Here is a 23,270-nt window from a genome sequence, read left to right on the forward strand (position 1 = left end):
CTATCTCACACAAGGTTTAATGGTTTTTATTTTTAAAGACTATTATAGTGTATACCTACAACTAAAACCATAAAAAAATGTTTTTACTTTTAATAAAGGTACAATATGTAAGATTTTTGTAATAAAATATTCAAAAACCACTTACACAGTGTGATATATTTCATGCAGTTGTGTCCCAAAAGTTCCCAAGCATTTGTAAATCCAGAGAAATTCCAGTTTTTAATAAAGGCTCGTCCCTGGTCATTGTCGCCTATCAATGACGTAATATCCGGGCTATCCTCAGTTTCCGCTTGTAGAAACCTTAGAAACATTACATAGATTCCTCATTAGCGGCCGTTTCAATGGTCCTCTATATTAACCGCTAATGTGGATCTATGCATGCATATCTATGATACAATATCTCGCACACCGCTGTTGTGTCGTTCAGTCATCATGGCAGGGGCGGCTGGCCAATAGAGGGCGGCGGCCCCCCATGAGCCAGACCACAGTTTAAGCCACAAGCAATAAATAAATAAATAAGTAAGTACATACATAAATTATGTATACAAATTGGCAATATTTGTTTGTTTGAAATATTAAATGCACCCAATATATGTGAAAAATATGATAGAAATTCAAAATGTCTGCTTTTTCTACACTACCTGTGTGCACGTCTCATCAGCTCTGGGGCACTGGAGAAATGGCACAGGGAGGCACATAAACTGTAGCCAATCAGCGAGCTCAAATCTAGTCAGCTATGGGCGATTCTTTTAGCGCCCCAAGAAGCGTGCCCACCTCTATACGACAGCAGGCTAGTGATAAAGGGAAGCAGTGCGTGCGAGGATCCTCTCGGAGCTCTGGAACACTAGAAAGGCCTGGCTATGGATGCGGTCATGCTAATGCCTTATTTTGCTTTCGGTGCTTACTTTTTAAAACAACGGGTACAGATCCAGCATGGACAGTTACCAGAGTGAGGGATATGAAGCACCTGTCTGAGAAAGTTACTAAACAGTTTGAGTTTCAAATGCAAATGGAAAGTTTGTGCAATATGTTTGTTTTTGTGTAAGAATGCCTCAACCTTTTAATATTGGCACTAAATAATTACTGACTTTTTCACATCATGAAACATGGAAGAACCCGCAAAATCCTGTCATCAACCATTCCTATCAGTATGGTAACCATACTGATAGGAATGGTTGATGACAGGATTTTGCATTTGTTTCTTACACCAATGATTCTCTCCACATGTATCCTCGGGTGAGCGATGCGTCTTGTTTCCTCTACATCCTTCGCTTCCAGCTGCTGTTGTCCCTTTGTAAATGCTGGAACTTTTACTTCAGCTCACATCAATCCCACACTCTCTTTATGTCAAACCCTCCAATCCGCCAATACCAAGTCACCTGGCAGTAATTTGTCCAGAAATCCACAGTTCTCAGTAATTCGTTTGTCACTGGTGCGCCCACCCCATCCTTTGGAGATGAAAAAAATGACTCCTTGTGGAGTAATGCTTATTTGGTATTTCAGAGTGTGACTGTGCTTGTAACTTGAAAATGTCTGTGCCCTTGCCTGAAAATTTGAGGGTCGTTCAATAAAAACGTCAAGCAGTCCACAATGGCAGCAATGCGATTTCCAAATGCCTCCACAAACTTGTGTGGCATACTGACTCGCAAACTCTCTCTTTCTGGCCAGTGGAGACAAGCGGGAATACAAAACACTCACAGTTTCCTTAAAGGCAGCACTAACATTTTCTCTGTGCACACTGAATAGATGGGCAATGTGTTGAATTGGCAGATCCAACCTGAGACGCATAAAGGTGAGAAGAACCATCTGAAAAGGTGTCCGTTTTTTTTTTTTTTCCTGGAGGCAGAAGTGGCATGATGTGGCACAACAAATCCTGAAAAATGGCATAACTCGGAAGAGCAGTGTAATATTTTACTTTAACATTGTCATCTTTAAAAAACTTTATCAAGTTCTTGCTTCAGCTGTCTGTTTTCTTTAGTAGGCGATTTATTTCATTCCTAGACTGACAGATCTCACATTCCTGTGCTCATGAGGATTCTATACTGGGTCATCATCCTGTCGTGTCCGCTCCCTCTCCTCCACGTCCTGTCTCACCTCCTCCGTTTCCTGCAGTCTCACCTCCACTTCCTCATTGAAAATCTGTTTAAGAGTGATTTTTTTTATTTTTATAGAACTTTCAAATAAAAAGAGAAAACCTCAAGACATTTAACACATTTTGCAAGAGCAGGAGGATGTTAAAAGCCTCGTGGGGTACAACACTCTAAAAGGAATAAGGAATAGAACATAAAGGTTAAGGAATAGAACAAAATCAACATCAAAGCACAATACACATACCAAGGGCAGAAAGTAATATACAGAGGACACTTACAAAGTTAGATTAAAGATACAAACAAAGATGGATTCAAAAAAACAACATATATAATAAGGTAGAATTTACAGACTGTGAGCTGAAGAGTAATATTCAGAGAAGATGTTAAGAGGTTTTTGAATGAGAGAAGAGTGGATGCTTGACGGATGTCTTGAGGAAGAGCCACAACAAGACCTGATGGCTCCTATGGTTACCAGACTATTGAAACTGACTGAGTATGGCACAGCCCCACCTAAGATATTTTTCACCAGCCGCCACTGCATCGTGGTTCACGATTATAGATTGGCGAGTACATATATCAACTTAGGCAAGCAGGCTTTGGGAAAAACAGAGAAATAAAACAAGGATCAATATCGCCGTGGCATTTTCAGGATGGGAAGAGTTAGCGACAAACTTGGACTTGATCTGTCCACAGAGACTCTGCTCTCGCATGTGTTTTAATAGACAGGTAAGCAAATATATGTTATTTATTGTACACTACAGTTATATTGCACTTTGTTTGTACTTCAGTAACGGTCAGGTACGGATGCCCTTCCCATAGGTGGATCTCGAACACGAGATGATGAAAGAGAACGCTTTTTATCAAGTGACCAAGTCTATGGCAGTGAACAAAAATATTTAGCCATTACTTGCAAATACTGTGGGTTTGTTCAAATGTACTTTTAGTAAGATTGTTTTAAACTGTGCAGCATTAACCCACCAAATAATTTGACAAATAGTCACATAGGCTATTAATTCATTACGATGACATAACATAGTGTAATCAAATGTACTAATACAAAAACTCATTTATTAGCTGATATATAATTTATATGATTTGTGAATTCTATACATATCTGGATGTTGAAAAATCTCCCATCGTTACACTCTCCTTCATAGCGTCATCAAGCTTCATCTTTGTTATTGTTTTGAAAATGCGACCTCTGGCGGCGAAAAAATGACATATTGTAGCTTTAAATTTAAGTTAGGCAATTTCGGAGAGGCTAGCATTAGCAAGCTAGCTTTGAGAGCATGAGACCCCACCCTCCCATCAGAGAGTCTCCAAGCCACGCCTCCTTCAAAACACATGAAAGCACATAACATTACAATAATATTGAACATAAAAAAACTTACAGAGCTCTGGTTGTAACACCTGACTGCTTCAGTTAATTTCGGCGTTGATAGAGTTGCCAAAGAAACGCACAATTCCAATGACATGAACAACTCTGAGAGGAACCTCACGGGTTGCCGTCTCTTAATTAGGGTAATTAGCCTACAACATGGCGTGAACATAAGCTCTTTGTTTCAGGATGAACTGTAAAAGGCAGCTGCTGATGACATGTGATGTCTGCGCAATGGAAATACATTATGTTGACAGGCAGGTAGGAAAGCTAAATATTTATAATAGTAAAATAGTATTTCAGTGATACTAAAATAGCACTCAAATTGGTGAAATGGGCCATGTGAACTTCTTTGAACAAAAGGACAGATTTTTTACAAAACGCTCTTTGAAATGAATGTCATGCTGATAATATAATTTGTATTGAACGAATGTATTTTCCATTAGAGAATAATACAAAATAAAGCATTTTCACTAGAAACATTCGCATATTTAAAGACTATTTCAATTATTCTTTAGTTTATTTATGAGTTACCCATCAATGAAAATTATACTCTAAAAATTAATCTGAATCAAAATAATAATACATGGTTAACAAGAAAAATGTTTGTTCTGCTAACTGAAAATTTGCTGTGTTAAAGATTCTGACCCTGTATGAGAAAGAACAACATAACAAACAATGAAAAAGTTTCCATGGCAACCAGAGGTAAAAAAGAATCATACATTCACATAAAATCATACATTCACAAGTGTGTGTGTGTGTGTGTGTTTACCTGACTTAGGTTTACCTGTGTGAAATCTGAGGCAAAACAGGCTAAATTGTATTTCATTGGACTATCCTAATATATATTTCAATCAACCAATCAGATTTGAGGGATAAGTTTATAGTTAATGTCAAGTTTAGGCTTACAACAAGGTTTAGGGGCTTCTACACTATCCTTATCCCTAAAAGCAGAGGGAAATGATAGATGAATAATATGTTATGGCTAGAGTTAGGTTTAGGGGTATAAATGAATAATAATTATGCTCACTGCATTATGAAGTTTTATCTGCCAATTTTAAATCTGAGTACAGCTTGTATATATACAAGCTGTATATATATATGTATATGTGTATATGTGTGTGTGTGTGTGTGTACTACAGTATATATCACCTTTACACAGACAAGAATTGGCAGTGGCAATGTGTTGCAATGTGACTCTACCCACAATCCCTCGCAAACTGAAAATATGGCTATAAAAAGAAATGCCAAAATAGTAACATTTGTAATTTTAGCTAAATGTCTTGAGTTTCTGCAGCTTTCATTGAGAGGTTGCATGTGTAAATGTTTGTTTGCTGCTGCTTTCTGTGTGTGTGAATTAGATGGGTGTAAGAAGAAAGTGTGTATGTGTGTGTGTGAGTGTGTGTGTGATGAGCCACAGTGCACGGTTTCATTATAGGGCAGATGGCAGCACTCAAGTCGGAAGTGACTGACTCGACCAGGCCAACAGGCCGTGTGTGTGTGTGTGTGTTTGCATTTATTCACATCAGAGATTGAAAATTTCCCCTGCACTTGCCCACGCACAACAGAATCCCTTCAGATTAAAAAAAAATATATACTACATTTATAGCTAGTCAACATGAAGTGGTGCTTTTAAGGGTTATTTTAAATGTTAGTAGATGAGTAAGACATTATCCGGTGGTCTCACGCTTTTATTTTGATTAAAAAAATATTTTAGAATATTTTTATACTATTATTTTTTCTGTTTTGCGTTGCATGCATTAACAATGCACATCACATATCTTATTTATTCTAAATGAAGTTTAGTTTGTAATAAATATGGGCTTGTTTATTAAAGTAATCAGAATCTCTGATGTGAGTCTGTGGTCAGTCTGAAGCGTGTCTCTCCTCCTGCAGTGCAAATTCATATTCGTCTGTTTATGCTGCCTGTATAAATGAAGATCCTGTCAGAATGACACACTGCAAAACAATATTAGGGCTTATGAAAAAACATCTAGCTTGCAATGTATGCATGGCGTTGACACCAGAAACCTTCATTCAAATGTATTATGACTGGTTCTGAAGACTAGATTCAGTTTGTCATGCTGCATCGAGAGATTTATTTAGTAGAAAAAGCATCTCACCACCAAGATTTTTTATTTATTTTTTTTTTTTTAAATATGACCTAGGTTCAACCTCTTATTAAATGAAAACATGTTTTTGTACATTGTGTGGGCGTTGCTAAAATAAAGTTGTAAACTCAAATATACAAGCTGTACTCAAATATAAAATTGGCAGATAAAACTTCATAATGCAGTGTGCATAATTATTATTCATTTTCTATAATTTGTTCTAGAGCTTTTAGTATCCTGCGGTGAAAAGTTTTAGCTTAGTGTGGAAATTAACACTACAGTATGTTCGTAACCTGTTATAGAAAGTTTGTGTGTGTGTGGTTCATGGTGTGTTCTTCTCTTCTGCTGCTTGACCATGTAATGCAGGAAACCTTTAACACTAATCTTTGAAAGTCCACAGATAAAGGCATTCTTGCTTGGCATATAGCTGTTTTTTTTTTTTTTTTTTTTTTTTTTATTGAATAAAAAAATGAAAAATAAAACTTTGATCAACAGATCTTCATGTTGCATATGAATTCAGAATTGATCTTTGACACTGAAACATTGATTTTACTTATTCAACTCATTGAAAAGGCTGATTTTTGGGGAGTGATTTACCTGTAAATTGGGATTTGTTGTGCTAAGTGTCTCAAACTTTGAAGTAGCATTTTTGTCCACTTCAATTCGTTTTTCAAATAGTTTAGAAATCTAGAACTAAACAGTATACATTCATGTCAACAAGTACTGTAAAAAAAAAAGTTGCAGCCTTAAATTTTTAAGTACAATCAACTTGGATGTTAAAGTTATTTCAACTTAAATTACATTCAACTGACTTGAAAATTAGTTGAATCTTGTATAACTTATAAAAAAAACAACGTATTTTGATGAGTTACAGCAATGTAAAAACATATGTTGTCTTAACTTATTGATCATATATATAAATATATATATTCTTTTTACAGTGAACCTACCCCACGACCAGGGTGAGTTTAAACAATAAAATACATAAATGCATTTGTGCATTGATTTATTGTGTTAATCATATTTGGTTGCTCAAAATCAAAGTTAAATTGCTAGCACACAAAGAAAAGCATAGTGCATATCTGAAAACATAATAGAATGTCTCATCATAAATCAAATTATAAACCAGACCTGACCTTTTACTGTCTTGCCTCAAAATAGTTTTTTTTATCCTGCAAATGCTGTATAGTTATTTGTACTCCACTTTATCTATACTCACAGCTTATACTGTGTTGGTCATGTATATAATGGTGATTTCACCCGTTTAGCTATTTTTTTTTGGTTAAACTTGGCGTTAATTTATAATCCTCTCCGGTCTCCCATATTTCAAATAATGATGATTTCTGCTTTAATTATAAATGTTTTAACAGTTAATCTGAAGATGTACACATATTACTGTGCAAATATGATTCCTTCACATATATGTGAGTGCAGTGGGGTTGTAAAACCCTCCCATTGAGGGAGGCAGAGCCTCGGGAGGGATGGATGACAGAATGACAGCAGTGCGCGCGGAATAAATGCTCGCGCACCGGAGCGGCAGGAGCGCAGAGCTTCTCTCGCGCTGCGTGTTTATACGGCGGCTCGCGCAGACATGCCACGCGTCTTCTGAGTGGGACATCAAGAAGGAAAAGTCTGAACCTTCCATCGGACTATTGAAAAGGTGATAACCGCACTGTGTGAGGCGATTTTTATAGCTTTTGAAAGTGGAAAGGTAAGTTGCGTTGCTTTATTTATATTTTTTTACTCTCGAAAGTAGATTTTATGATTAATTCGACATGTTTTGCGAAATGCATACTGTATACACGATGATGCTTTGTGAAATGGGCATGTGGAGTTGCTGTCGCTCATGATGCAACTGGTGTGTCCTGTTGAACATGCATGCATGGCTGCAGGTCAGTGCTTTCGATAACTCCTGCAGATAGTTAACGCACATTTATTATCATTTGGTTTTAAAAAAGGTCTATAGGCTGTAATTGATTGAGTGTCTTTGTGTATGTGAAGTTCTGCCTGCTTTTGAGAACTGTCAGTGTGTTTCTATCTTTATATAAGATATAAAGAAAAGGCTTGAAGCATGCACTTTATGTAGCAGTTATTTACCCTTTTTTCTGCTTTATAGAAGAAATATCTGTGCATGAGATTTATTTAAACATAACTGTTTACTGATTTTCATGTGTGTCATTTGCACACCACAATATGTGTGTCTTGGTAAATGATGCTGTTATTAGGATATTATCACAAGATTCACCAATACATGTTAACTGTTTGAATTAATATTTTTGGCAAAGCATGAGCTCTGACAGTTAAATTGCTTTCATTAATGAAACCAAATGTAGTCACCTTGATTCAGTCATATTAAATAGAATGTTGTCTGGAATAAAACCAGTTAAGTAACCAAAATTAAGCACATTTTTCACAGTGCAGCATATACCAGCAAAATGTCAATATGTCTATTCTAATTGAGGAATGTAATATGTTCCTTTAAGATCTTCGACATTTATAGTGCATGATTTTCTCAGTGGGAAATGTCATTGTAATCTATAACAAATGCATTTTTTGTTATTTTATCATCCACAAATAGTTCTTGAAATCAAGTGTATTATAAACAAAAAGTTATTAGAACATGCTGTGAAGCTGCTTTGCAATTGAAGGTTGTTAGTTAGCTAGTTGTTTTTCCCTATTCTTTATTACAAAGCACTCTCTGCAATTGTAATGTCTCTTTCCACGACTCTAAATCTGAATTAGTAATGTCTCATTTTGAGAGAATTGGTCAGTAGTTGTTCTCACGAGGCCATATGCGTTTCATGCTGCCAAGAAAGGCCAGATGCAGGAGGACTGTAGATTATAAGTGTTTCTTAACGTTTAATTGAGACTGAGCATGATGCTCATGAAGGAAATGCTACTGGCTTGTCAACAGAAAGGAAAGAGTGAATTGAAGTTCACAGCTTGTACACTGTGAAATGAGTCACCACTCTATCATTGAAATTATAAAAAAAAAAAAAAAAATTTGTGACGAATTGACCTGAATTGCTTTTTGTTAGAAATAATGCCTTTCATTCAAAGTAAAGCAATAGTTCATTCCAAAAAATAACATTCTGTCATTATTTACTCCCCCTCATGTCGTTCCAAACCCAAATTATGCTATTATATTTCTGTAGAACAGAAACTGAATTTGGAGGAATCTTCACAACTTATGCTCTATATTTAAATTGTTCTGAAGCTGTACAATAGTTTTGTATGAGAACTAGACTGAAATTTAATTGAATAATGTTCATTATTTGCTTAAGTTCCTCTTCAGTGAGCTGAAAACTCAAGGTCTGATCACTGAGTCAGATAGATTTGTGATCGAATCATTCAGTCTGATTTGTGAACCAGATCAAGAGTTCATTGACAAAATTCAAAATTCATTCACAAATCGGACCGATCAAAGCATGTAGAGCAGGGATGGGCAACTTCGGTCCTGGAGGGCCACTGTCCTACAGAGTTTAGCTTCAACCCTACTCAAACACACCTGAACAAGCTAATCAAGGTCCTCAGGATTACTAGAAAATTACAGGCAGGTGATTTTTTCAGGGTTGGAGCTAAACTCTGTAGGACAGTGGCCCTCCAGGACTGAAGTTGCCCATCCCTGATGTAGAGAGTCGATCTCCAGCCGATCGACTGTCCTGCACAGTTCATCTCCAACCCTAATCAAGCACACCTGAAGCAACCAATTAAGGTCTTTAGGATCACTTGAAAATTAAAGGCAGGTGTGTTTGATTAGGGTTGGAGATGAACTGTGCAGGACAGCCGATCGGCAGGAGGAGGATTGGGCACCCCTGTTGTAGAGCATGAGTTGTATGGGGTGGATTACTTTCATGTAATTTTTTTTGTTGCTTTTTGTTCCATGGAAATATGAAAGAATACAAGATTAGAACAAATTATTTTTGTTTAACTATTCATTTAAACCAGTTCTTACAATACTTATTATATCCAGACATAGTTGGACCTAATTGAGAGTCTGAATATTTTCTTAAATGTCACAGGATGCCATCAGTACAATGAAAATGTGAATTTTACTGGCCTATATTGTTTTGCATCTCCGCATGTCTTCGCCTGCCTTGGCTGACACATTTGACATGTTGCTCTCCTTTGTCACATTCAACTCAATTGCAGATCAGCGCTGACGCACAGGAAGACACAATGCAGGAATCTGAGCCCAGCGTGTGTCAGCTGCAGCCCAACATCATCTCAGTGCGCCTCTTCAAAAGAAAGATCGGTGGGCTGGGCTTTCTGGTCAAACAACGTGTGTGCAAGCCGCCCATCATCATCTCCGACATCATTCGGGGCGGGGCGGCAGAGGAATGTGGGTTGGTCCAGGTCGGTGACATTGTCCTGGCCGTGAACAACAAGCCTTTGGTGGACCTGAGCTACGAACGTGCGCTCGAGACCCTGAAGAACGTGTCAACCGAAAGCCACGCCATCCTGATCCTCCGTGGACCCGAGGGCTTCACCACTCACCTGGAGACCACGCTGAGCGGCGACGGTAAACCCAGAACGGTTCGCGTCACCAGGCCCGTCAACCCCCCTCAGAGCAGGCCGTGCGAACGATGCTCGCCCCTCACGCCCAACATGCCCAAAGAGCTCAGGGCGATAGAGAACCTGTCCTCTGCCTACACTCCCGGGAAAGAACCGTGGGAGAACAAACCCCTGATTCCCCTGCTGGCCCAGGACACTCTGATCAGAGAAGGAGGCCATTCAGCCCTCCTCCTCAATGGGGTGGAGGAGAACAACGACCTGTTGAAGGAGATTGAGCCAGTGCTGAAGCTCATCAAGAACAGCAAAAAAGAGATAAATGGAGAAGGTCAGAGAGTCGTAGACAGGAAGGATGTCGAGGTGCAGGTGGGGAGGTGAGTGATGTCACAAAATTATGTTATGACCTCTTTTACCATAGTGAATGATCTGTAAACTAGTAAATTTGCTTGTTAGCTCACCTAGTGTACAGCATTGCACTTGCAATGTGAAGCGCTCTGGTACTGCGAAGCATGAGTTATGATAAAATTCAAAGACTTCTAGAACCAAGTTAAAACGGCAGGGTTGCTTTAGCAAGTGTGTTTTTATCTCACGTTAACGATATTGGTTAAGGCCCATTCAAACCAAGATTTATAACTATAACGATAACCATAAGGATTTCGTGCTAAAAATCATTCTGAATATAAAAGAATAGTTCACACCACAACTGTAATGATAACGGCACAGAGAATTAAAATCATTGGAATCATTGGAACGATAAAACATTGACAGCCAATCAGAATCCACCCTGCTTTAATGCGACTGACGACACAACTGCAGCGTGCACTTACAATCAGTGTTGGGAGTAACGCATTTTATAAAACATTAAGTTCCAGTCCTTGATTCTGATTGGTCAATAGCTGTGTTTTATTCACGATAAAACACGGCTATGACCGCAGACCACAACCCCTAGCAACCACTCTTAGCAGCGTAAACATGTTCTCATTGATATTGTTCATTGAAGCTTATAGAGCAGTAGAGTATTGTGGAAGATCGAGTAAGCGAGTGTACTTGCATTTACAGTAGATGTAGCATTTTCCTTCAGGTCAGTCCTATATTTGTAAAAAAAAATCAGTTTTAATGGCTGCAGCAATATCTTGTCCTTTTAACAGTTAAGGGGTTTTCCGTGCCCAGACATGCTAATCATTTGTCATTTCGTTAGCCTCATAGCATAATTGCCTAAGTCATTTTTTAATGAATTATTTCTTAGGCAATTATGCTATGAGGCTAACGATTTGTGTCTTGCTTCTCTGTGTTCACAAGTTCAGTCCTTTCAATATAAAAGTCTTCTTCTCTACTGACAGACTCACTCATAAAGACTGCTGCCATCTAATGGTGAAATATTGTAACTTCTGAATCTGTACAAGTTTTTTTCCCCAGTGGAAGACAGGCTTTTAGCGATTTTACTTAATGGAAGTTGCATTGATACATATTTTTTGGCTTTAATATTTTTATTGTGTAGTAACCATTTTATAAAAGCAATAAGGTACTCGAGGCTAGTGCTGTATCTTGAATAAGTCACGGCTGAAGGTGTTACGTAATCAGATTACTTTTTAAAGGAATACTCCACTTTTTTTGGAAATAGGCTCATTTTACAACTCCCCCAGAGTTAAACAGTTGAGTTTTACCGTTTTTGAATCAATTCAGCCGATCTCCGGGTCTGGGGGTCCCACTTTTAGCATAGCTTAGCATAATGAATTGAACCGGACAAGACCATTAGCATCTCTCTCAAAAAAATTAACAAAGAGTTTCGATATTTTTCCTATTTAAAACTTGACTCTTCTGTAGTTACATTGTGTACTAAGACCGACGGAAAATGAAAAGTTGCGATTTTCTAGGCTGATATGGCTAGGAACTATACTCTCATTCCTGCATAATAATCAAGAAACTATATCTATATATATCTATATTTCTAGCCATATCAGCCTAGAAAATCGCAACTTTTCATTTTCCGTCGGTCTTAGTACACGATGTAACCTAGAGAAGAGTCAAGTTTTAAATAGGAAAAATATCGAAACTCTTTGTTCATTTTTTTGAGAGAGATGCTAATGGTCTTGCCCGGTTCAATTCATTATGCTAAGCTATGCTAAAAGTGGGACCCCCAGACCCGGAGATCGGCTGAATGGATTCGAAAACGGTAAAACTCAACTGTTTAACTCTGGGGGAGTTGTAAAATGAGCCTATTTCCAAAAAAAGTGGAGTATCCCTTTAAGTAACCAGTAAAGTTATGTATTACTTTTATATTTACAACAAAATGTCTTAGTTACTTTTTCAAATAAGTGACGCAAGTTACTTTGTTTTCCCATTTATTGAGTGACGTCTCCTGTCCCCATGTTAAGAGAAATCGTGAGGAAGTGCAGAGTAAACATGATTATACTAATGTGAGCATGCATTTACTCATCTCACTTGCTCAAAAACAGATTCAGTATTCCTCAAAATGAATACAAACATTGAAAGGCAAACTCAGAATATTATGTAAACCTGCAATAATTAAATGCGTTAAAATATTACTCAAACTCAAATATTAACTTTATTAGTTTCTCCTTCTCCTCCACCCACACTAGGAGGCGTACTGGGCGACCTCACATTCACTAGGGTACAAAATATATGGAAATCTCTAAACTTTTCAATATATGTGCAAATACAGTATAGCAGGTGTCACCAACCCTGCTCCTGGAGGGCTACAGTCCTGCAGATTTCAGCTCCAACCCCAATCAAACACACCTGGACCAGCTAATCAAGCTGTTCAGGGTTGCTTGATAATTACAGGCAGGTGTGTTGGAACAGGGTTGGACCTAAAGTCTGCAGGACAGTAGCCCTCCAGGAGCAGGGTTGGTGACACCTGCAGTATAGGTTATGCTTGCATTCTTCATTTTGAATTAAAGTTCTGAAGTGGCATTTAAGAAGCAAAGATGAGCCTACAAACCATGCGCTACCATTTGAAGCTTTTAGAACAAGATGTTTCTGGGAACAACTGAACATGAGTAATAAGAACACTACAGCTAATTACATTAGCGCTATTGACTCAAGAAACGTGTTCTCTCAAAGCATTATTGGTTTAATGTTGTCAACACAAATCGAAAAGACATCCTGCTCGTAGAATTAATTTGACTATTTAATTTAAGCCATACCTGCATATGTATTACAAGTCTTTGCTACAAAAAAATATCTGCTAAACATTGCCAACATTATTGTGTATTGTCTAAAATCAAATGTATTGAGACTGTGTGACAACGAACCTCAATCTATTTCCTCTATTTTCATTACATGGCAATATGGTTTACAAATAGCTAGCCAGATTTTATTTGATGCTTCATGCTTCAAAAACTATAATTTTTGGGAAAGTTAAGTTTTTTTTTAATGCATTTTTTTTTTTTCACAAGTGCATTTTGTGTTTATTTGGTGAGCCGAAAGTGAGTGAATCTGTACAGTGTATTTATTCCATTCAGTCTTTGAAATTACTCTTGCATTTAATGTTCATATTACGCTTAAGTGAACAGGAAGTACTAACAGGCAGTGTGAGAAGCTTACAGCAACATTAATAACAGAATGGATATATATAGGCATAAATATTATTTTCATTTTGTGATCACACCCCAGTTTTCAAAGTACACCACTTGGTTCGAATGAATTATACCTAAATTATTTGTTTCACTCTAGTGATGTAGTGTTGTCATATTGTTTAACCGAATGAGAGTTACTGTCAGAAATGTGAAGCTCTATGAACGTCTACTCTGTAAATGCTTCATTACACAAAACTGATTAGATTTAGTCTTTGTGATTCATGAATAGCAGCTGTCCCCATTGAGGGTGCAAAAAAGTTGAAGTGTGTAAAAATAATGACTGTTTCCAAATGGGTTTCCCAAACATTCTCCTCCCTTCTGCCATTGGTTAGTTAAACAATAGTCCCGTCCCAAACTCTCACCATTGGTTTAATCATTGTTGCCGTTGTCAGGCAAGTCTGGATGCTCAAAAAAACAAAGCAATGATTAGATATGGCCTTAGTGTTTTATCATTTGAAAAAGCACATTTTCTATATTACTAAACAAATTATAATTGTGCTTGGAATTTCAATCTGACTGGTGAGAAGGCAACATTTCATCCAAAACCAATTATGCTTCTCTTGTGGTGAATGTGTTACTATAATTCCCATCATGCAATGGAAAGTCAGCTAGAAAAAATGTTCTGTAAGTGTTTGTTTACATTTTTAAATGTGCATTATACATCTGATAGCATGGTTTATTGAACACTAGCTAAATCTGATTATGAAATAACATGAGTATGAATGGAATTGAGGCAATTTACCATTTCATTTAAACAATTAAGTGCACATTGGTAGCCTTGAAAAATGAATGTTTTAATGGAATTCAAGTTAAGCTTTATGGATGGCATCTGAGGCATGCTGTTGGTTAACAAGCGTAATACACTTAACAATAGACACAAATAAATAAATAAAATAACCGAATGTGTTTTGAGTAGTTGTACATACATCTAGACTTGTTTCCTTCTGGCTGATGTTTGAGGTGTGACCTGAACTGTTTGTGACTTTCAGAGACCTTGGTGTGGGAAATGGACAGAACGCCCAGCTGGCGTCGGATAACGACAGAGTGTTTGATGACCTCTGGAGAAAGGACAACATGCCGATGGTGCTTAACAACCCTTACTCAGAGAGTGACAAGGTAAAATACAGTCTAAATGGCTTCACATTTGGCTTTGAAGGACTGCGAGTGAGTCAGTAATTTATCAGTATTTGTTTTTCTGTTTTAAAGGTGCAAGTTCAGAATTATTGAAGCTGTACTTATACTGTAAATATGGCCTGATCTTCTTGACAGCTGGCAGATAGTCAATGTCCTATTCTTAAATACAGGACATAAGTTCCACATACATCGTTTTATTTGCTAAATTCTTGAGATGAACTGTACTTTACTGTAAAAATGTACTTGAGGATTTAAAGTAGAGGTTCTTATCTCATGGATCACAATAGGTCTATTTTCTTGGGTCATGGACAGCAGTGAAAATCAATGCTTATTACTGCTAATAAAATGCAACTAACCATATAGGTATGCATATATGAAAATCGAAACTCAAGAGCCATTTAGAAAGTATAGTGTAACACACACACATATATAACGTGTTCTGAAGAATCTGTAATTTAACTTAAAGCATGTTTTCAAAAGAACCTTGTAGAAAAAACTATATGGGTTTCTTGAGGGATTCCTTGCTGAACTAATGCACCTTTGCTGCCAATAACTTTTATTCAAACTTATAGATTTTCAAACTTTAACCTTATATTTAAAAAATACAATGTTTACCAAAACCAAAAATACAAATCACACCCATGACTGAAATTATCTTCAAAATAAGATTTAAATTCAGTCAAGAAGCATGTCAAGAAGTTCAAGCTGAATTAACTGCAGAAGTGCTTCAAGTACTTCAAGTAGGGTTGCTTGCAAGTAACCATATGAAAGCCTGTCTCTGGTCTAGCGTCTGTCACATGGTCTTCTCTGTACCTGCCAGCAGTGCTGGTGTAGCATGTGTTTCTACAGCCCTGGTTGTGGGGGTAGCAGTGCTTACATTTCACATCAGCACATGACTCTCTCATCTGGCCTCTTGTGACGCATTATCCCTCTGAAAGAAACCGGATGGATGAGGCGATCCAAGAAAGCAAAGGAATGAATGGATGCAGCTGTGTGGTCCAAGACGGAGTTGCTCTCTTTCTCTCTTTTGTGTATTACAGTGTCTGGTGGATGATTAATCATCAGTGAGTAAGACGAGGAAGGGGGGGGGGGAGTGAGAGAGTACAAGAGAAATAGAAAGACAAGAACATGGGACATAGTTAGCATGTGATTGTTGTGCACGATGCTTGACACTATTTGTGACAAAAAGATGCAATGACTGTTGAGAAGTGCAAAACTGCTGCGGCCAATCAGACAACATCTAATGAATAATATTGAATATAGTAGGGCTGTGTAATGCAATGTGTGTGATCAACTAAATGTCAAGATTTACACAAGATATCAGATTTACATCAAAGAAATGGCCTTTATCGCTTGTTGCTGCGTTTCTTTGCATCTGGTTTGGACTGTAAGAAGCTGAAGTTTTAAAGTGATGGATCTGCACAGGTGGCATCTCGTGTTCCTGATGAGGAAATACTTTTGTGTGTGTGTGTGTGCGTACAGCAGGGGTGCTTAATCATGTTCCTGGAGCTCTACCTACTTGCAGAGTTCAGATCCAACCCTGAACCAACACATCTGCCTGTAATTATCAAGAGCTCCTGAAGATATTAATTACCTGGTTCAGTTGTGTTCGATCAGGGTTGGTGGAGCTGAACTTTGCAGGAAGGTAGATCTCCAGGAACAGGATTGGGCACCTCTGCACTACAGGTTTTGAAGTAGACCAGACAATTACAACCAAGGTGGTCTGGGGTATTTTTGCAGATTTTTTTTTTTTTTTAGAACAGATCGCATTAAATTAATTGTCAACTATAATTTGCATCTTTATATTCATTTTTTGTACTAAAATGTATTTATTTTGAGAAACTTCACAAAATCTAACCAACAGCCAAAAAGTCAAAAGTCCTACCGTTGAGAAGTAATGTAATGTATCATCCAGCCACTTTTAGCATACTTTTCTTAGGTAACAATTTACAACAAGGTCCAAGGGCCAACTGAAGTGCCTTGAAACGCGCAGCATTATTCAATCAGTTGACGTAATTGACGACAGGGCGGGACGGATCAAACAGCTCCTCTCCCTTTTAAAAATAGCCAATAGCCAATAGATTTGTTTATATCACAGCTCGGCCGTTGATCTCGGTAAAGCCACAGTTTCCTCCTGATCTCTGGGCGGCCGGGCGGTACGCTTAAGATTCTAGAGAGATTTTGATTGGACAGAAAATCTGATGAGAAGCTAAAGTGCAGAATCAAATCATTGATCAATATTTGCGGAAGTGAGAGACTAAGTTTTGAATGCTTATATTTTCTAAATGCAAATTTTGCCATTGTTTTGGAGCACACTAACTTATAGATAACGGTAAGGCTTACATATTCATACTTAAAGCCAAAAGAACTTCATTTTGATTGCATGGGGACTTTAACATTAGTAAATGCATTAGCAAACATTTACTAACAGTTCTACCAGAAAGACTCAGGAGGCAAAATGACGTAACAAAGCATACATTTATTAACAGCCCAGCAAGCAAGTATTGTAATATAAAGTTCTTTGGCGTAGGCCCCGTCCATAGATCGCGATCCGAGGGTAACAGACTCATCTGCAAACTCAGACATGTGCAAGTACCGAACTTTTATACTACGAGTATTAGAACACGATTGGTTAGATGAGAAAGTAATAAGTGACGTAACAATTGAGTCTTCCTGGCAGAATTTGCGCTAAAGCTTCCATTTTTATTAATCAACGTTTGTTAATGTTTTGTTAACTGATCATTGTTCATTGTACTCCCCAGACCCCACATTAAAATGAATGGGGAAATTATCAAATGTATACTTTTGAATGGAAGTTTTTTTTTTTACATTTGTATCAGATATTTGAGTAATCTGAAACCCAATACTTGCGTTTAAATGTGTAATTCGGCAATTTCTCTAAATTAAACAGACAAGGCCACAAAGGATCCATCTGTTTTATCCTTATTTGGAAGCCGACACAGCTGTAGGGTTTCTTTACAAAGTGACATCACCATCTACTGGCCTGACATGCATAATGTGTAGCCTTTTTTAGTCAGTTTCAAGGATCAGTGTAAATGGGGATCGTTTTGACTGTTATCGTCTGTATGCGAAAAACGTTCAAAACTTTTCCGTTTTTAGTACATTGTTGTCGTGTAAGCGTACCCTAATTTCACTTAATCAGCCACAACACAGAACACAAATAATGAAGTGGCAACACTATAACACATCCACATTGTGGAACGCTCGTACACACAACACACAACTACAACTCCCCACCCTCAAAAATCACCCACAGGAATCAATGGGCGAATCAAAAAAATGCTTTGTTGCATAATTTGTCAAAGTCAGTTACAAAGCAAAAAACCAACAACCCCAACTCCCTCCAAACCCACAAGATCACTCATAAGAAATGAAAGGGTGAAATGACAAGTTGATGTTCTCTGTTACATAATTTGTCCAAAATAAAAATCATGAATGAAAGAAATGGGAGTGACACCACAACACATCCACGATGGAGAACAAATGCAAACACGCACACATATACACACATATAACACACATTACATGAGAGTTAAAACATTAATAAATTGAGTGATATTACATTTGTAAGAAAAAAAAAACATTTATGTTACAAAATTACGTTTCACTGGGTCTGAGAGACCCCTAACATCCTGAGTGTACACCCAATTGCCTGATACACATTGAACGATTTTCGACTTTCTGAGACGAAAGATGACCAATCGTGGCGATTTCTGTGGTACAGTGAGAGAGGTTAGAAGACGGCTGTTCTAATGGTCTTGTGACCAAAGATAGCCTGTGATAATTTTCTTACAGTGTCAGAAATTTTAGCATCATCAACGCAACGCAACATGGCGCTAAAAATTAAAATGATATTACCTCAAGCTCCATTTGCAAAATTGGCATGCCAGGTCGTTCTCTTTTCTCTAGGAATGACCTCCTCTTTTTTTTTCAGCTCGCATAAAAAACACAATTTCCAAAGTGTGATTCATCTTGCTCTGTTTACCACTAGCGCATACTGAAGTTTTATTCTTGTACACTAACTAGCTTCGTAGCCTACGATTCCATAGGTGTCATCATCGTACAGTCTAGATGCATGTCATACCCAAGTTTATTAGATCCATGTCGTGCAGTGTGATTTGTAATGATCTTATAGGATTGCCGAAATCACACAGTCTGTAGCAGGCATAAACGAAGTGCGCATAAGGGTTAAGTGTGTGTGTGTTATTCAGTCACATTGACTTTAAATGGCTAGCCAGATATGGCATTATATGCAAAGGCTAAGGGTCGATAACACATTCCCTTGTACCTTCCAATCTTCACTTCACTCTGACAGTTTGAGACCTTGGCTACTCTGACCTGATAATAACCTGACCTGTTATAACCGAAGTGAATGCTGACATTTTGCACTTTTAGCATATTCACACTGACACACAATGGTGGGTAATGAATTTGCTCGAGCATGCCCAGAATATTCTTGACACACTGTTAGATATAAAGAATATTCCTGCTGAGATATGTGAGCATTCTCTTTAGGTTGCTTTAGACAATTTTAAACTTGTTTTACATTTCAATGTCGAGCTGTAAATGGAACAGCTTGTTCCATTTTTTTTGTAAGAAGTGTCTAATCTGGAAAGTTAACCTTGCTGACACTAGACAGAATGCATGTTTCGTTGCTTTGGTTATAGCAAACGCACTAAAGCAACACAGGTGTGATATTTTGAAATGTTTGAGATGATAATAACCTTTCAGTCTGTCTGATGTGGTTGAGGTTTTTTAGAAATGTGCTGAGTTTTCCAAGGCTAACAGCAGTGCCCTGCATAATTTAAGCACTAATAAGGCTCGCTCTCCCAGTGGAAGTGGTGTGAAGCAGTTGGACAGATGAGCTGCTAACATCATAAAACAATGATGTTGCCGCCTTTGAAGCTCTCCGTGAAAAATGAGCAATATTATTTTATCATCTACATTTTTGTTTATTCCATGCCTTCATAAGTTAAATTTTAAAACTGATAGTTCCTCTCCTGGATGCTTATGTCAATACAGCATTTTACCAGTTAAAATAAATGTGATTTATTCATTGCTATGATACTAAATGCATATTTAGCTATTGTGTATATCACTTCACACCCCCCATAAAACAACCTTCTGTTATTATTTACCATGCCAGGGGCTGTATTTTCTAGCAGATGCATGTTTTAAGAAAATTGTTAAAAATTGATAATAGTGTTAGAAAACACCTAAAACAATTTTAAGTTTTACTTTTACATTTTTGCATTTAAAAGATGTTTTTTTTCCAAAGTTGCTTGCAAAAATGATAGAAATTGGTCTTTTATTACTAATTTTATGTTTTTTTTTTTTTATGTATGACTAATTTAGAAAATGCTATAATATAGACAACCTTTAGTACAACTCTCATACTTGTATGAATATGTGAATACTGTATATTAATCAATATTTGCATATTAATTAATCAATTAAGCCATTTCAGCCCTCTTTTATGAATATTTGCAATATTAATCAATATTTGCATATTTAGGATTGGTGATGCAAAGAATTGACACTTATTTTTGCATGTTTTTTGTAAGGAGATTTTGCGTTATTGATGCAATTTAAGCATCAATAAAACATCAATGATGCTATTTCAGCCCTCTTTTATGAATATTGCAATATTAATCAATATTTGCATATTTATGATTGGTGATTCAAATCATTTTGACATGACTGTTTTATAAGCATGTATTTTAGTAGGAGATGTTACATTTATTGATGCCATTTAATATACTTCCCAAAATTGGTCAGTGGCTTTTGTAGTTATATTCATACAGTACAATCTATATCCATGAAAGTGAAGACGGACAGACGGACAGATGGATAAGAAATATTGGAAGGATGGATGGAAAGTCGTATATAAAGCTAATATTAGGTAGGCCTATTTATACAGACAATTTCCATGACATCCAAAGAAACATCTGATTAGTCATTCCACAATGTTTTATTTATTAGAAGCTTGTGAAATTAGTTTGTCAAATCAGCTCATGTTACTCTTTTACACAAGAAAGCTTTGTGCGCAGCTTGTGTTAATACAGCTGTATTACGAGAAGGATGAGACGTAGACAAAGCAGTTTCTCCTGCAGTGCCTGTTATCAAGCAAAGTTGCAGCAGTGAAGGTGTGCTCTGCTGGTCTGTGAATGTTGCGTGAGTGTATCGAGTGCTTGTTTCTGAAGTGCTCCTGTGTGGGTAAGTGGTCTCCAAGTGTCGTGATGTTGCCGATTATGCCACCCCGCTCGAACGCGCGTGTGTGTGTGTGTGTGTGTCAGTCGTTGCTCTGGGCGACGCTGTCATGTACACAGAATCCTCAGTTGAAGTTTCCTTTTTTAATTTTACACCATTTCTTTTACACTGCCTTCCTGTCACGGTGTACGTTTGTATATATGTAAGGGTGTATCATATCCGCTTTTGTCCTCATGTTTCACTTGTGACAAGATTGTTCTTCTCATCCGTTTCACTTCAGATGTCTCACATGCGCAAAATTGAGTGTGGTGTTTTCCGTGCCAGCCAAGTGTAGCGTGGTGGCTTTGAAATAATAATCGTGTATGTTGTGTAGCCAGAGACATATTTGTCTTCTGAGGAGAATCAAATCGATTGAGTAGAAGGACGCCCACTATTCTTCCAGGGGACAGTGAACATAATGGGCCAAGGCTGATATTGAAGTTTGCATTCATATCATCAGAAACCACCACAATTATGCGAGTGATGTGGAGTCGAAATCGTCGGCCTGTGAACTGGGTCCTCATAATGAATATAATGGCTGCTAGATTGATTTCCATTGGATTAAAGATGTCATCAACTGATACATTTGTACATGAAGCAAATTACAGTCATCTTTTGAATGGCAAGTCAATGAGAGTATTTTATTCGCTCTGAAAATCAAAGTTCAATTAAACTTTCCTTAATAATGCTGATTATCCCTTTGACACTTTGAGTATAATTTCTTTCCTTAACCTGCTGGTTGTTAAAATACCTTAAGAATAAATAACTTTGCAAAGAAAGTTAATTGGTGTCAATATCATTTGTTTTCACGCAGATTCCTAGTTTCCTAGACTCTGATTAATGTCAAACGTAAAAACGATCTTTTCGGGACCTAAAAGGCCAGTTTTGCTTAGTGACCTGATAAGGATGGTTACATGTCTGTGTTGATAGCCAAAACATTATTTTAAAGAAATATATCTTTTTATTTTTTTTATTTTTATATGTATTATCATTATAATGTTTTTTTTTATGACTGATTTAGAAAATGCTATGTTTGATCTCCTTTTAGCACAACTCTCATGCTTTATATGAATATGTCAGTATATTAATCAATACTTGCATATTTGTGATTGGTGATGCAAATAATTTTGACAAATAAAACATTGTATTACCGTATTTGAATGTATTTTAGAATGTATTTTAAGATGTTATATTAAAATTGTTAAATGTCAGTGTTGATAACCTAAACGTTCCTTTGAATTGTTCTTGGATAGTGTTGTGGGAATTGTTCCTGTAATAAGTGTACAGGGAGTCATTTGGGATAATAGTGTTTGCTAATAAACAAGTTGCTAATAAGGTGTAATGTTTGTTCCTCCACAGCCGCAAACCCATGGAAGTGTTTCCCCCACTAAGACTGTACAGAATGGAAGTCCCTCCAAATGTCCCAGATTCATGAAAGTGAAGAATTGGGAAACTGGAGGTTTATACAATGATACTCTACATCACAGCTCCAGCACGGTATGTTTGATGTTGACCTCAATGCTTTACAAGGAAGGCCTTGTACCTGTATATGAACTATTTGCCATTTAATTGAGCATATGAAGAAATATCTTTTCAGACATCCCACCTCTCTTGGAAGTTCTAGGAGTCTCCCACATATTAATAGCGGCTGATGCCCGCAGTTATATACAATATCCCGGAAATCAAGTTAGCTTTTTCTCTTTTTCTACTTAGTATTAAGATTTGTTTTGGTGATCCGCTCACAAGTTGTTAGCAAAGACGCATTGCTGTTTACATCAGGTACTAACATGCGTCTCCTTTGATTACTTGTGTTTGGATTTCGTCGAGACTCCTCTGGCTGTACACAACACAGCATTACACAGGGTTATAGTTTTGTGGTCAGAAATGGTAAAACATTTAAAACCGAAGTAATTTAAATGAACTGCACTTAATCAGAAACATTGCATAAATACAATTTAAATAATGAGCGTTTCAGGTATTTTTGAGATAGTCACACATAGATACATACAAATCCAATACTGGTTGCAAAATATATACCACAAATTGCAAGTAATAATATAATAGGAAAGCACATTCAGGTGCGCTCAACAGTGCGCAATACACGGCTTCAACACTGATAAATACTCATCGCTTAGTGACAGGATAACATTGTATTCACTCTTTACGATTAACTTGA

The 23,270-nt window shown here is 37.2% G+C and overlaps 1 protein-coding gene across 6 annotated transcripts in view; it reads left to right on the forward strand.

Moving 5' to 3' along the window:
- Positions 1–2,724: 2,724 nt before the first annotated feature.
- nos1 (nitric oxide synthase 1 (neuronal)) overlaps positions 2,725–23,270 on the forward strand; it is a gene marked incomplete at its 3' end in the record, with an annotated part of 61,012 nt that continues 40,466 nt past the window's right edge. For 3 of the 6 annotated variants that reach the window (XM_079870440.1, XM_079870441.1, XM_079870442.1), the window contains exons 1-4: positions 2,726–2,816; positions 9,732–10,465; positions 14,680–14,806; positions 22,454–22,591. In XM_079870440.1, coding sequence (XP_079726566.1) covers positions 2,799–2,816; positions 9,732–10,465; positions 14,680–14,806; positions 22,454–22,591 — 1,017 coding nt within the window. In that variant the 5' untranslated portion in view covers positions 2,726–2,798. Of the gene's footprint in view, positions 2,817–7,102; positions 7,291–9,731; positions 10,466–14,679; positions 14,807–22,453; positions 22,592–23,270 lie in introns of those variants that run through there. The other 3 variants (XM_079870443.1, XM_079870444.1, XM_079870445.1) reach the window with 2 other exon arrangements.

This window comes from Squalius cephalus (genome assembly GCF_949319135.1).
Source record: "Squalius cephalus genome assembly, chromosome: 5".
Classification (NCBI taxonomy): Eukaryota; Metazoa; Chordata; class Actinopteri; order Cypriniformes; family Leuciscidae; genus Squalius; species Squalius cephalus.